Below are 16,531 nucleotides of genomic sequence, written 5' to 3' on the forward strand. Positions count from 1 at the left end.
ATGAAGTCCTGTCTTGCTGTCTTTAAAATGAGAGGTCTGTGACTATCTAATCCCATCTTTGATAAACTGATTTTATTGGCTTTACTCTCAAAACAGGGAGTGATTCCCTGCTACCTGAGTGTACTCTTTTTAAAGATCAGGGAACATCATCTTCCCTGGTGAGCAAAAACTATTCCTTTCCTTATCTCAAGATTTATGTCTGATAAGAAATGTTAGTCGTTTATTTTCTGGGCTTCCTAATTACCAGCCCACAAAGACTTGGCAAGGTGAGCTCTTCAGTGGAAAGGCAGCAACACAAAAATGCAAACGCAGCACTTTTCACAACAGACAGCTTCTCTGTAGTTGCAGAGAAATCCAAGTTTGATAAATCAAATCCATCGTGAGAATCATAAATGGAGCCTTCTAGTCATATAGTTTCAATGGGAATCCTTTGGTTATGTACCAACTTCTTAATGTAGTTCCTTCAAAGGTCTCGATGTCATAAATCAGATTATTTTATAGCAAGGAATTCCTGTCCTTGCTATTTCAATTGCTTGAAAACCCTCTTACCACTGACCACTTTCTCGAATTCTCTAAATAGATACCATAGTAAATATTTATAAACATCAGCATTTCATGGTAGCATCACATGTTTTAGAGTTTATTTGAATGCACACCGTTATGGTGTTAGGGCAGAAGTGACAGAATCAAGGCGGTGATTATTTCATGAGAGTCTACGTACAGACTGGAAAAAAAATCAGATGTTTTCAGGTTTGGGCACTTCAATGGTAAAATGCAGACTGCCCGCTAGAGTTCTTTTCTAATTGCCTCTCTATATAAGCAGCCAAAACACAAGGCTCAGATCCAGATAAAAACCATTCAACAGGGTGAACGATACTATGATGCAGAGAGTAGGCTTTTATTGTTGGTGATTCCAGGTCTCTGACAGGAGCACATGTACCTCAGACAGGACTCAGTCTAGATGAACAGGGAGCATTTCATCTAAGCCGGCTTTCAAAGGCCCTGTTTGTTCAGACGTCATTAGTTCTTTTTATTCCTTTGATGCATGTGTCTCTAGTGACGGAAACTCTTATTTCTTTAAGAAACTAAAGCACAAAAGGAAACTGGAAAAGCTACAAACTGATTTGGCAACAGCTAAGCAAGAGGCTGCCATCACAGTCCTGGAACTCAATGAGAAGATAAAGACTCTACGTGAAGGAAAGCCAGCCCCTAGAGGTCAGTATTACCATGTGACAGTCACACACTGGCCCTTGGTCCTAGGTGATGCATATAGCTTTTCTGGCAACAAAGCAGAAAGCAAGGCCACAGTGCCAGGCAGTGTGCTGGTCTGGCCCGATCTCCATTCTGCATGATTAGAGACAGCACGCAAACTCCTGACTCCAAGCTGGGTGTGATTTCACCGTGTGAGAGGCAGGGGATGAATAAGCGGTTCCTTAAAGAAGAGTCTCTGAGACTGAAGAGGGGACTGAAACAGGTCTGATAAGTGTCTTGCTGGGTGGCCGTGAGGGAAGAGCAGGGCCCAAGGAGGAGAACTCAGGCCCCCAGGGATGGGGCTCTGAGGTGGGGCAAGGAGAGGGGCTTGTCTAAAAGTGTAGACGGGCCAATAGACTGACTAAGACGGGCATGGGGAAGGAAAGAAATTTGTGTTTTAACGATAGGCTAACGAGCTAGAAACGAACAGGGGAGCCTGGTTGGGAATGAAATCTGGGTGGTTCAGAAAAATTTAATAGCCACTCTGGTTTGGATTTTTTAAAAAGTTTTCTCTCAGAGATGATTACCAACCTGGGGGAGAAAACCCCTCGGACTGTCATCATCAGCAATAATATGAGTTCACATTTAATACTACATGGCAGGCATTTTACTCAGTATTTCATGTGCGTTTAATTCTCAGAATAGCCTCCGAAGCAAGTCCATTTACGGATTCCACAAGAATAAGCACAGGCTTAGAGATGTGGATTATTACCTTGCCCCAGGACAGACATGTGTGGCAACCTGGGCAATCACCCCAGGGCGCCTGCGCAGCTCTGGTGCAGTGAGGCTATGTCTCTGCTCTGCGGCAGCGACAGCAAACCTCGTTCTGCCGGGTGAAACTCTTGCAAAACTATGATTCCTTGGGATGAATGTTTTCCTTTGATGTGCAGCACTCTTGTAAAGCCAGGAACATGCAATTGTTCTTACTCCTGCTTCCTTTATTACTCATAAGTAATTATGAAAAAAGAGGAGGAAGGTGGAAATAGTGGAGGAGGAGAAAGTAGGTGACGTGGTGGCTGCAGAAAGTGAGACACTCCCAGCATCCTGCCCACATGGGAAACTGTTTAATATGAGTTTGGTTTTAATTTTCAATTTTGAATAGCACTTCCCCGAGATTGAAATGGCATGTAACACCATCACTTTGAAACGCAGCCTTTTCTCTTTCCACAGAACAACATAAAGACAGTTTAATTTGCTTTCACCACCTTGAAACCTAAAAATAAAATCCAATAGAGAATATTATGCATTTAAAGGTCTTTATTCTAAGGTATCATGGCCATATTTCAAATTGGTTGCATAAGAAGAAGCTGATGATGATTGTACAGCACATTGGAGAAAGTTCTCCAGCTCACCTGAGAGAAGCTTTCAACTTCTCAACTGTATTTTGAATCTAGTGGAAAAAAAGATTTTATTGCAAGGTATCTACTTCTCATTACTCTCTCTTTTTTTTTTTTTTTTTTGCGCGGTACGCAGGCCTCTCACTGCTGTGATCTCTCCCGTTGCGGAGCACAGGCTCCAGACGCGCAGGCCCAGCGGCCATGGCCCACGGGCCCAGCGGCCATGGCCCACGGGCCCAGCCGCTCCACAGCATGCGGGATCCTCCCAGACAGGGGCACAAACCCGTGTCCCCTGCATCAGCAGGCGGATCCTCAACCACTGCACCACCAGGGAAGCCCTCATTACTCTCATTTTTGACAAAAATAATATCATTTGCTATCTAATGATGATTTTGTCCCTTTGAGAGTTTGATGGGTCAAAATTAAAATAGTACTGAGGCACGAGGACTCTAATGGTTGTGGAGGGAGGTTAGAAAACATTAAATCCCACCTTTGCTTCTTTGTCCATTTTTTTCTCTATATTTCTGTTTAAAAGGGAAAAAAACTACCTGTACAGGAAAAAACAAAACAAAACAAAAACCCTAATGTATTATGAACAGATATAAATTTAAATAAAGTCAAGTACTCCAAGGTCAATTATGGATGAAAGCAGGGACTCCCTTTTCAACCCATGTGTTGCTTCTTTTATTTGGTGGAGGACCTGAGTCAGTGAACTGACATACAGCAGGAAGGTCTTAAACCAAATATTTGCACAGTCTTACTCTCCCATGGGTCTCACGCAGCCTCACCCTGCATTCAATAACCCAGGAGATTGTCAAGGCCGTTGTGGCCCCAGAGTAATATGAGCTCTCATTCTCAGACTTTGGTCACCTTGCCCTACCTCTCAATTGATTTGAAAGTAAAGTCTGAAAAGATGTAGGTAACTTTAACACACAATGAATCCCATTTAACCGCTGGACAATTAGGGTTGACCCAGCTCCCACACATAGTCCTTGACCAGAACACCACTCCTTCCCCAGTTAGTCCTGTGTCCTTTTATAAAATGCTTGTTTTTGGTTTTTAGACATCTGTTTGTGAATGGCAGATGCCCCCAGTTATAATAGCTTAAGGAGAAAGGGTGATGTATTGGCACAAGTGTAAACAAACTAAGAAAGTGCATGCCATCAGCCTTAGAGTCCCATAGATTCAGGGTCTCAGATCCCATCAGGGCACCTGTGTCTCTCCACTCTGCTTCTCTCTGCATTGAGACTTTCATTCCCTCAAGTGGGATGTCAGGAGAGTCTGGACACATGGCCACAATTAATTAAGGGCTGCCCTCCTTATCTCTCCTCCAGAGAGGAAAAAAAGCATTTTTCCACCAGCTCCAGTTAGAAAAAGTACAAGAAAATACTCTGTCCTGGTTTGGGTTGGGTACTCATCCAGGGCCATGAATCAATCTTTGTAGCCAGGGGTGGGGAAGTATGGTTGGACAAGCCTGGTCTGCACCAGCCGCCAGGCGGAGGGGCACAGGGAAATAAGAGGGGGAAAGGAGGATGTTGTGAATAGCGGCTCCCAGAAGCACAGAGCTGGACTGGGAGAAGAATACTTCCTTAAAGGAAGGGATAGCCCATTGCAGGAAAGAAAGAGCGAGGCACAAAATCAATATGTCCGATCCACTTTCAGCTGGTAATCAAGTTAAAATATAATAAAATGCTTAATGAGTCACCCATCCATGTGTATTTGCACTTTTTAAGTAGATTCTTCTTGATGAACAAAAGATCTTCATGATCCAACAAATAAATGTCCAGCAGTATAACTTCTGAACCCACAGTAGATGGAGAGTGAACCACTTTGGGAAAGGAGACCCCTTCCAGCCTCCATCAAGGGACATCGTGGTCGTCTACTCTGAAAGCTGATCTTATTGTAACAATTGAAAATGCAGGAGGGGAAAAAGTGTTGATTCTAATTGACATGCTATCTGGATTAACATGAAGCTACTTCTCTGCTATAGTTACAAACCAGTGCCTATAGTTATAACAAGCAGATTAAAGAGATGGATGCAAATAAATTAGAATTTCTTTTTATGTAAAGGTGCACAATTTTTCCCTGTTTGGTTCATTTTCTAAGTAAGACTATTTATAAGGTTGCCATTCAACCTCTGATCAGAGGAATGTCCTGGAATACTAGGAATACTTTTAAGCATGTTCAAATTGATGAAACAGTGAGCTACCAAATTTTTTTAACACGTAAACACAGAAAAACTATTTCGTTGGCTATGTACTTAAATTACCTCCAAGGAAATAAATGATTTTAGTCAATGGCAAGTTCAAACAAAAAGCAAAACACCTTTATTATAAAACTGGCACTGCAGGAAACTTACTTACAGCCTATCCTTGTTTGTTGATTTTACTTTGTACAGATAATCACAGCCCAGGGCATATTCCTTGCCTCATCTCCACAACCTGCATCTGAAGTGCTCACAGTTTAATTCACTCACAGAATTCAGTGAAACGCCTATTATACCCGTTCAAAGCTTGAGTCCACCTTTTGGTAAACATTAGTAGGCAGGAACCTACGGTTAGATTTCAAAACCATCTCTGCTCCCTTTGGTTTTGGAGCACAAAGTTACTTTGTAAAGGACCTTGGTGACTAAGTCCTGTTGTTGGCACATAAGCATCAAGTCACCTGCTAAGATGAAAGCTTGTATCTTTGACCAGAACGTCCGGGACCTGGTTTATAGACTTCAAGCTAGCATACTAAAAGGAATGCACTCTTCTGGATTTTATTTTCCTTTTAGTTCTTTTCTCTTAATATGCACAGCTGGTATATCAAATAACATATATCTAATTCCCACAGGCAAGTTCCCATTGTCCCACTGAAAGCCGTATCAACTTTAAGTCATCTCTTGGTTTTACTCTCATTAAGAAGACTCTCCCAGGTAGTACAGGTACATCCCTGGGCATTACCCAGGGCTCATGGTCTGAATAGAGCCAAACACACTTTCGAGGGAGGCTTGTAATAGGATTGACTTTTCAGTGACACAAAATTATTTTTAAACACTATCCCATTAATTTTAAGAATCATACTTGCTGTCCTACACAATTATGAAAGTCAGGAGATATACCTCTTTGCCAAAACCCCAGAGCCAACTCTAACTAGCATTCTAAAGAGTATCTTTTTATCATGATGTCCATCCCCAGGCACTCAGCCCAAACCTTCTCTCCCTCTTTTTATTCTCCTCCTGCAAACCTCCTTGGGATCAAAACTACTACTGCAACTAGATGTTAAGAAAACACGGATTTGAGGGGGATAAAAATGTTCTGGGATAAGATAGTGGCAACACTTGCACAGACATTGTCAATACAGTAAGACCACTGAATTGCACACTTTAAAATGGTTAACATGGTGAATTTTATGTTATGTGAATTTTATCTCAGTTAGAAAAAAAAAAAAACAGTGATTAAAATAATCCTCACAAAGATGTAACACCCTGTCAAGTGTATTTTAATGAGAATGCTTTGGGCCTAAATAAAATCTTCCCTTGGTAGAATTCCAAGCTTTTAGAGAGCGGTCATGTTAATATTTATTGGAGTAAGGCTAGTCTTGAATAGTTGTCCATGTGTGTCTAGTCTTTTAAACAATGCCATCCTCTCCTACTGTCTCTCAGCACAGCTCTTGGAAAGGCTGCTATTCCTCAAAGTAGGAACCAATTTCTTGACCAATAGTTCTGCGTACAACCTTCTTTTGCCATTGAACACAGATTTTTTTTTTTTTTTAACCTGTCTACCTAGAGTTTTCTAAGAAAGTAACAAGGAGGGCCCTGGGATCTCACTGTTTCAACTGCTGGGACTTTGTCAAAAACACTGCTCACCACCCATGGCATCAGATTGCGTGAAGCTCAGTGTGACATTTGATCAAAGCACAAACAGGCAGCCTGCACTTTCCTATTGCTGCCAACTGTGTTACTGCCTTGATGGAAAGTGACAAGAACTCAGGGAAACAAAAGGTGGAGATTTTCCCACCCACATAATTATCCTTACATTTGCAGAAAAGAGTTTTCTTTTAGGCACTCCTACTGAATCCTTAGATACAGAAACTGTTCCACAGTGGGATATTTTATATTTAGGCCAATAAACACCAGAAATTAAACTTAGGAAAAATGAGAGAATGTAGGAATAATAACTTCAAGGTGTGCTTTTTAAGTATAACAAGTTCCTAAGGAGTTTTAGTATTTACCTCATAGAAATAGTTTATATTTATCTTTATAATCCCTAGTCTTATTCAGAGATTACACATCAGGTTGCCTCTTCCTTTGTCCACTGAAGTCTTCCTGAAATAGAGCTGTTTCCTGGAATAGAACCCCAAAGGCAAAGTCTTCTCACTGATTTCAGAAGTTCCCTCAAGGATAAACAACTCCTCCAGGAGTCCCTGAAAAACTTAGGGACTTATTGCAAGGAGATCCCAAGAAATGTTACTTATTCAATTATGTACAAATTGAGGGTGGTTCTTAATTTCAAAAGGACATTCCAGAGGCCTCTAGGCCTAAAAATAACTCACATAAAAACTAGTCGTCACTCAGGACTTTGTTGGTTGCAAGTGACAGAAACCAAAATGAAACTGGTTTAAACAGAAATGTCTGAGCTGCTAAGGCTGGCAGTGAGGCCGAGCAGGGTTTCTGGACTGTTCATTTGGCTCTTCTTTGCCTATTGGCCCCATTTGAGCTATTGCAGGCACAGATCAGGAAAGGTCCCCTGGCTGCCCTGGCTTATCAATCTTTGGTGAACATCAGTTTCTGCCTGCTCAGAACTACTTCCCCCTTCTTTTAGTAACAGAAACATGGTTTTCCTTTGGGGAACTATGCCTCTCCTGCTCTCTGCAGTCCAGGGGGACTGTCAATCAGTGTCCCTTTCCTACTTAACCTAGGAAAAGGCTTGTGACTAGCTGAGCCAATCACACTTGCTTTTTTTCTGGAACTTGAATCTTGAGCTGAGTTGAATGAGGGAGGGTAGAAAAAAGCTAGAGCTAATTCATTCCGAAGGTTGGGCCCTGCCGCCTGAAGAAATTGTCTATTTTGATACCCGTATTCTAGAGGCTGACTCCACGAGGTCAGGCTGTTAATCTTTCCTTCATCACTGAGAGCTTTCTCATATCCTTACAATAAACTCTCTTTTTGCTTAAAGTAGTCTGCATTGGCTTATAATACTTGCAACCAAAGAACCTTAATTTGTACCCAACTAAAGGGAACAGAACTTCTTACAGAATCTATACAGAAATCTCAAAGAAGCCGTTTGACTGACTCTACTTGCATCGCCCTTGGATCAACTGCTATGGCCAGGGCAATGGGATTTTATCACACCTGGGTCATGTGCCAGAGGTCAAGGGCTAGGGGGCACTATCAGATAAAAGAAGATGGGAGAAGTTTCTGGACAGAAGCCAAAAAAAACCCCAAATACTTTTCACTGTCCCCTTTAATCTATTTTAGTTAAAGCTCATAAACTTGAAGAATACGGCCATGCGATGAAGATCAGTTTTATCTTGTGAGGAAAGTAAAAAATTTCTCTTCTTTCTCTCCCTATCATTTTCAAAGTGCATATTTAAGCCCTTTCTTTGCAAAAAGTCTGGAAATCTATTTATTTTATAATTAGCAAAGGGTAAGAAGATCCATTCTGAAATTTTTGGTTGAGGTCCAGTATTTGCTAGCTATATCAGCTGTGGGAATTCAATGATGTCAGGGTCCCCTCCCTCCTTTGTTTGTAAGACTAATTTTGGAATTATACTGTTATCAGGAAATGGTGCTCCCTTCCTTCTGTCCATCCCTTAGGAATAGTTTTTTTTATTTTTTATTTTTTTAAAGTCTCCTGGCTTCTGTATCCAGAGAGTTTGGATGAAAGGGCAAGCACCAGCTAAATGTCAGACAAGGTACATGGGAATTGGAGCTTGATCAATTTCAAAGGTTTCTTACTTAACGGTGGCAAGTGCTATGATCACCAGAAGAGCATGTGCTATTTGGAAATACTGCTAAAAAACCCAGACCAGAGGCGAGAAGGAAGATGTTTCCTTCTAAGAAATGTGTAGAGAAATAGCACTCCTTTGTCACACACAGCAGATGGAGATTTGTCAACAGAAGATAAACTGGAGAGTTTGAGGTTGCAAACAACTGTCAGTCAGCTGTAGATACTGGTGCAGCCATTCCTGATACCAACCTCTTGGTGCCAAAGTACAAAAAGGGAACGATGTTCTCTCCTGTATTCCCCAGAAACCACAATGTTATTTTATTTAATGACTCAGTGTTTCCTGATAGGAGGTTGAAGTTAGAAGCTAGATACACTGGTCATATGCATAAATTTGGAGGAATGAGTGGATACTTGTGGGGGGCTTGAGCTCATCAAATCAAATTTAGAAAGGATGCCTAGGACCAGATTGTCCTGGAGAGTGGAAAACTTCTCTCTGAAGACACAGGATTTCTTTCTGGCCAGTGGGATTGGGTTCAATTTATACTCTTGTGTATATATTAGATACATATGTGCAGTGTAGTAGTCTGGAAGAATATTTGTTTTTAAAGATATACTGCCTTTGACTAGATTACCCTACCATGCCTTTAATTTTTTTTCAATTAAATAAAGCCACAATTTAATACTGGACAAAGAACATAGAACTAAGAAGAAATAAAGAGCTAATGTAAGAGGCACAGCATTATTCCTGATTTGCTTAATATGCATTGGATCCAGGAGGTGTGTTAATCATGCTGGCATAATAATCAGTGCCTGCAAGATCTGAAAACATTATTGCTCTTCTGCACATGCTTTCCTTAATCCCAGAAATTATCATTGAGAATGTTGCTGTGATTTTCCAGTAAGACCTGAAGTCCTGCCATGACACGCTGTCATTTCAACCTGGGCATACTGTTAGAACATCTGTTCTGCAAAGATAGACAGTCTAGACATCGTCCAAAGGCCCCTTTTTTCCTGGGTCATTTCTAGTGAATAAAGAAGGAACCCTGCTCCTATTCCAGGGAATTTTGTATAGAACTTGTCAAACAAAGAAGAGAGGAGCCCTCGGCCACAAACAGAAATTGTATTCTCATAAAGTGATCATTTATAACTCCAAAAAGTGAATCTCTGAGGTCAAAGAAATAAAAGGATGCAAAAGAGATGGTGCAGAGATACCCATATGCTTCATGCATAGATGAAAACAAGAATTCTTATGAGTCCTCAAAGGCAGAACAAGCATTAAAAGACTCAGGTCAGTAGGATAAAACTTATTTAGTTCTATAGAATCATAATATTACCTTAAATCTTAAAAGCTCCTAAATTTAAAAAATAATTGAAAGGCAAAATTTTTATCACACTGAACTGTCTATGACAGGATTCTGACCTCAACTGTTTAACAAATCATCCCTTCCAGGCCCTTATCCCAGTTGACCAGAGTAACAATTTTGATAGCTCTTTAGGGTGAATAGGTTTTTCTAATTCAAGATGAGTGCCAAGAGCTCTCATCTTATGCCATGTTGCTAAGTAAATTTCTGACAAAAGGTAGTTTCAATATGTTTTTACTTTTTGTAATGTATGCCACCACCAGACACTATTCACTTTCATTTATAGTAATATATAATGTTAATTAATTCATATATAACTGTTTTTAAAAGATTACCTGCAGTTTTAAAATGAGAACTCTTCTTTTCTTTTCTTTTCTTTTTTTTTTTTTTTGCGGTACGCGGGCCTCTCACTGTTGTGGCCTCTCCCGTTGTGGAGCACAGGCTCCAGATGCGCAGGCCCAGCGGCCATGGCTCACGGGCCCAGCCGCTCCGCGGCATGTGGGATCTTCCGGGATGGGGGCACGAACCCGTGTCCCCTGCATCCACAGGCGGACCCTCAACCACTGCGCCACCAGGGAAGCCCGAGAACTCTTTTAAAATGCACTTTTCATTTCAAAGTTTTAATGTCTCATATATTTATAGTGATTATATTATTAGAACTAAAAATCAAAACGCTGCCTGAGTTCTAACATATAAATTTACATCCATACTCAAAAATATTTGAAACCAGGACCATGCTACAGAATCCTAGATGTAATATCATGATACTGATAGTTAAACAGGATTGCATGAGAGAGTGGAAAGGCCACATTTACCTAATTGATGTTATTTGTGGATCTGAGCAGATAAGAGCCTTGGGATCTTAGAAGTGAAGGTTAGTGGAATATAATTAACACCCCAAATCCAAGAGGACGTCAGGGGACAATGAGGAAAATACAGAGCTGACTACTCTGAAAGTAAGAATCAGTGCTTATCTTTTTAAATTGTATCATCAGAAGAGAAACTATTAGAAGCAGACCTTGTATAATCCATCTATCTTAATGCTATAAACATCTTCAGATGCAAGTGGCTGATCTTTCCTTTTTTATAACCATAACTTTTCCATGGAAGTCCCAAGAGTCAGTAATTGAATTTGAGAAAAGATGTCCTTTTGAGGTTGCTTTGATCTAAAGCCAAAGGGAATTAATTTATTTAGCAGAAACTGTGGGTTCTAAACAAAGATGTATATGTGGGAATATTGGCAAACAAAATAAAGTACCTTAATTTCTTTGCCAATAAAGCAGTATCAAGATGCTAAAAATTCACTTCAGAATAAATTCTTAAGAAAACAAAAACTGGTTGAAGGTTTTCTTTTTTCCTTCCCCATCAGCACATGCTAATGAACACTCTAATTTATATTATATAAAAAGGCTTTGGTCCTTCTTGAAAAACATTCCCAAAGAAAAATAAAAGACTACCTAGTTTTTTATTGCCTCAATTACATCATTTCCTTTTGCTTAATTTAAGGCAATAAATTAATATTCTTATCCTTTTTAAATGACTGATTTCACACGTCTTTCTACATTAGTGAAAGTTTATGTATATTATTCCTTGATTTATTACATGCATCTACTGTTAAGCACATTGCTTATGAAAGTTAAGCAAGAATAAAAATCGATTGAATTTCAAATCGAGGGAGGGTAAAAAACATAATACATGAAGATTACACTAGAGAAATAAAATCCACATGAAACAGATGAAGTCCAAACCTAACTGAAAATTTATTTTAGCATCTTTATTGGAGTATAACTGCTTTACAATTTTGTTAGTTTCTGCTGTATAACAAAGTGAATCAGCTATATGTATACATATATCCCCACATCCCCTCCCTCTTGCGTCTCCCTCCCACCCTCCCTATCCCACCCCTCTAGGTGGTCACAAAGCACCAAGCTGATCTCCCTGTGCTATGCGGCTGCTTCCCACAATCTATTTTACATTTGGTAGTGTATATAAGTCCATGCCACTCTCTCACTTCGTCCCAGGTTACCCTTCCCCCTCCCCCTCCCCATCTCCTCAAGGCCATTCTCTATGTCTGTGTCTTTACTCCTCTCCTGCCCCTAGGTTCATCAGAACCATTTTCTTTTTTTAGATTCCATATATATGTGTTAGTATACGGTATTTGTTTTTCTCTTTCTGACTTATTCCACTCGATGACAGACTCTAGGTCCATCTACCTCACTACAAATAAGTCAATTTTGTTTCTTTTTATGGCTGAGTAATATTCCATTGTACATATGTGTCACATCTGCTTTACACATTCATCCATTGATGGACATTTAGGTTGCTTCCATGTCCAGGCTATTGTAAATAGTGCTGCAATGAACATTGTGATACATGTCTCTTTTTGAATTATAGTTTTCTCAGGACATATGCACAGTAGTGGGATTGCTGGGTCATATGGTAGTTCTAATTTTAGTTTTTTAAGGAACCTCCATACTGTTCTGCATAGTGGCTGTAACAATTTATATTCCTACCAACAGTGCAAGAGGGTTCCCTTTTCTCCACAACTTCTGCAGCAATTATTGTTTGTAGATTTTTTGATGATGGTCATTCTGACCAGTATGAGGTAATACCTCATTGTAGTTTTGATTTGAATTTCTCTAATGATTAGTGATGTTGAGCATCCTTTCATGTGTTTGCTGGCAATCTGTGTATCTTCTTTGAGAAATGTCTATTTAGGTCTTCTGCCCATTTTTGGATTGGGTTGTTTCTTTTTTTGATACTGAACTGCATGAGCTGCTTGTAAATTTTGGAGATTAATCCTTTGCCAGTTGCTTCATTTGCAAATATTTTCTCCCATTCTGGGGGGGCCTTTTCATCTTATTTATGGTTTCCTTTGCTGTGCAAAAGCTTTTAAGTTTCATTAGGTCCCATTTGTTAATTGTTTTTTAATTTCCATTTCTCTAGGAGGTGGGTCAAAAAGGATCTTGCTGTAATTTATGTCAAAGAGTGTTCTGCCTATGGTTTCCTCTAAGAGTTTTATAATATCCAGCCTAACATTTAGGGCTTTAATCCATTTTGAGTTTATTTTTGTGTATGGTGCTATGGAGTGTTCTAATTTCATTTTTTTACATGTAACTGTCCAGTTTTCCCTGCACCACTTAATGAAGAGGCTGTCTTCTCTCCATTGTATATTTTTGCTTCCTTTATCAAAGCTAAGGTGACCATATGTGCGTGCGTTTATCTCTGGGCTTTCTATCTTGTTCCATTGATCTATATTTCTGTTTTTGTGCCAGTACCATACTGTCTTGATTACTGTAGCTTTGTAGTAGAGTCTGAAGTCAGGGATCCTGATTCCTCCAGCTCCGTTTTTCTTTCTCAAGATTGCTTTGGCTATCCAGGGTCTTTTGTATTTCCATACAAATTGTGAAATTTTTTGTTTTAGTTCTGTGAAGAATGCCTTTGGTAGTTTGATAGGGATTGCATTGAATCTGTAGACTGCTTTGGATAGTATAGTTATTTTCACAATGTTGATTCTTCCAATCCAAGAACATGGTATATCTCTCCATCTGTTTGTCCTGTCTTTAATTTCTTTCATCAGTGTTTTATAGTTTTCTGCATACAGGTCTTCTGTCTCCTTAGGTAGGTTTATTCCTAGATATTTTATTCTTTTTGTTGCAATGGTAAATGGGAGAGTTTCCTTAATTTCTCTTTCAGATTTTTCATCATTAGTATATAGGAATGCAAGAGATTTCTGTGCATTAATTTTGTATCCTGCTACTTTACCAAATTCATTGATTAGCTTTATTAGTTTTCTGGTGGCATCTTTAGGATTCTCAATGTATAGTATTATGTCATCTGCAGACAGTGAAAGTTTTACATCTTCTTTTCCGATTTGGACTCCTTTAATTTCTTTTTCTTCTCTGATTGCCATGACTAAAACTTCCAAAGCTATGTTGAATAATAGTGGTGAGAGTGGGCAACCCTGTGTTGTTCCTGATCTTAGTGGAAATGGTTTCAGTTTTTCACCACTGAGAATGATGTTGGCTGTGGGTCTGACATATATGGCCTTTATTATGTTGAGGTAAATTCCTTGTATGCCTACTTTCTGGAGGGTTTTTTTCATAAATCGGTGTTGAATTTTGTCGAAAGCTTTTTCTGCATCGATTGAGATGATCATATGGTTTTTCTCCTTCAGTTTGTTAATATGGTTTATCAAATAGATTGATTTGCATATATTGAAGAATACTTGCATTCCTGGGATAAACACTACTTGATAATGGTGTATGATCCTTTCAATGTGCTGTTGGATTCTGTTTGCTAGTATTTTGTTGAGGATTTTCTCATCTATGTTCATCATTGACACTGGCCTGTAGTTTTCTCTTTTTGTAACATCTTCATCAGGTTTTGGTATCGGGGTGATGGTGGCCTCATAGAATGAGCTTGGGAGTGTTCCTCCCTCTGCTATATTTTGGAAGAGTTTGATAAGGATAGGTGTTATCTCTTCTCTAAATGTTTGATAGAATTCACCTATGAAGCCATCTGGTCCTGGGCTTTTGTTTGTTGGAAGATTTTTAATCACAGTTTCAATTTCAGTGCTTGTGATTGGTCTGTTCATAGTTTCTATTTCTTCCTGGTTCAGTCTTGGAATCTTGTATTTTTCTAAGAATTTTTCCATTTCTTCCAGATTGTCCATTTTATTGGCATATAGTTGCTTGTAGTAATCTCTCATGATCATTTGTATTTCTGCAGTTTCAGTTGTTATTTCTCCTTTTTCATTTCTAAGTCTGCTGATCTGAGTCTTCTTCCTTTTTTTTTGATGAGTCTGGCTAATGGTTTATGATTTCGCTTATCTTCTCAAAGAACCAGCTTTTAATTTTATTGATCTTTGCTATTGTTTCCTTAATTTCTTTTTCATTTATTTCTGATCTGATCTTTATGATTTCCTTCCTTCTGCTAACTTTGTTTGTTTGTTTTGGGTTTTTTTGGTGATTCTTCTTTCTCTAATTGCTTTAGGTGTAAGGTTAGGTTGTTTATTTGAGATTTTTCTTGTTTCTTGAGGTTTCTAAAAATCTTGAGGATTTTATTACTATAAACATCCCTCTTAGAGATGTTTTGCTGCCTCCATAGGTTTTGGGTCATCATGTTTTCATTGTCATTTGTTTCTAGGTATTTTTTGATTTCCTCTTTGATTTCTTCAGTGATCTCTTGGTTACTTAGTATCATATTGTTTAGCCTCCATGTGTTTGTATTTTTTACAGGTTTTTTTTCCTGTAATTGATATCTAGTCTCATATCATTGTGGTTGGAAAAGATACTTGATACAATTTCAATTTTCTTAAATTTACCAAGGCTTGATTTGTAACCCAAGGTATGATCTATCCTGGAGAATGTTCCATGATCACTTGAGAAGAAAGTGTATTCTGTTGTTTTTTATGGAATGTCCTATAAATATCAATTAATTCCTTCTGGTCTAATGTGTCATTTAAAGTTTCTGTTTCCCTATTTATTTTCATTGTGGATGATCTGTCCCTTGGTGAAAGTGGGGTTTTAAACTCTCCTACTATTATTGTACTACTGTCAATTTCCCCTTTTATGGCTGTTAACATTTGCATTATGTAGTGAGGTGCTCCTATGTTGGGTGCACAAATATTTACAATTGTTACATCTTCTTCTTGGATTGATCCCTTGATCGTTATATAGTGTCCTTCTTTGTCTCTCATAATAATTTTTATTTTAAAGTCTATTTTGTCTGATATGAGAATTGCTACTCCAGCTTTCTTTTGATTTCCATTTGCATGGAATATCTTTTTCCATCCCTTCACTTTCAGTCTATATCTGTCCCTAGGTGTGAAGTGGGTCTCTTGTAGGCAGCATATATATGGGTCTTGTTTTTGTACTCATTCAGCCAGTCTGTGTCTTTTGGTTAGAGTATTTAATCCATTTACATTTAACATAATTATCGATATGTATGTTCCTATTACCATTTTCTTAATTGTTTTGTGTTTGTTTTTGTAAGTCTTTTCCTTCTTTTGTCTCCTGTCTAGAGAACTTCCTTTAACATTTGTTGTAAAAATGGTTTGGTGGTGTTGAATTCTTTAACTTTTGCTTCTCTGGAAAGGTTTTAATTTCTCCATCGCATCTGAATGAGATCCTTGCTGGGTAGAGTAATCTTGGTTGTCGTTTTTTCCCTTTCATCTCTTTAAATATGTTATGCCACTCCCTTCTGGCTTGCAGAGTTTCTGCTGAAAGATCAGCTGTTAACCTTATGGGGATTCCCTTGTATGTTATTTGTTGCTTTTCCCTTGCTGCTTTTAATATTTTTTCTTTGTATTTAATTTTTGATAGTTTGATTAATATGTGTCTTGGCATGTTTCTCCTTGGATTTATCCTGCATGGGACTCTCTGCATTTCCTGGACTTGATTGACTGTTTCCTTTCCCATGTTAGGGAAATTTTCAACTATAATCTCTTCAAATATTTTCTCAACCGTTTCTTTTTCTCTTCTTCTGGGACCCTATAATTCGAATGTTGGTGCATTTAATGTTTCCCAGAGATCTCTGAGACTGCCTCAATTCTTTTTTTTTTTTTTTTTTGCGTTTTATTTCAGTCTACACATTTAATCATCATTACAATCAATAAACTCTTCTTAAGAGATGAGCACACCTCCAG

The 16,531-nt window shown here is 38.7% G+C and overlaps 1 protein-coding gene across 1 annotated transcript in view; it reads left to right on the plus strand.

Annotated features, from left to right (window-relative positions):
- The window catches only part of CCDC192 (coiled-coil domain containing 192), a 219,729-nt gene that overhangs the window by 151,953 nt on the left and 51,245 nt on the right, over window positions 1-16,531 (plus strand). The window contains 1 exon segment of the mRNA XM_067730225.1: window positions 1,083-1,215. Within this exon segment, the coding sequence (XP_067586326.1) occupies window positions 1,083-1,215 (133 nt within the window).

Source organism: Pseudorca crassidens, chromosome 3, assembly GCF_039906515.1.
Source record: "Pseudorca crassidens isolate mPseCra1 chromosome 3, mPseCra1.hap1, whole genome shotgun sequence".
Taxonomy (NCBI): Eukaryota; Metazoa; Chordata; class Mammalia; order Artiodactyla; family Delphinidae; genus Pseudorca; species Pseudorca crassidens.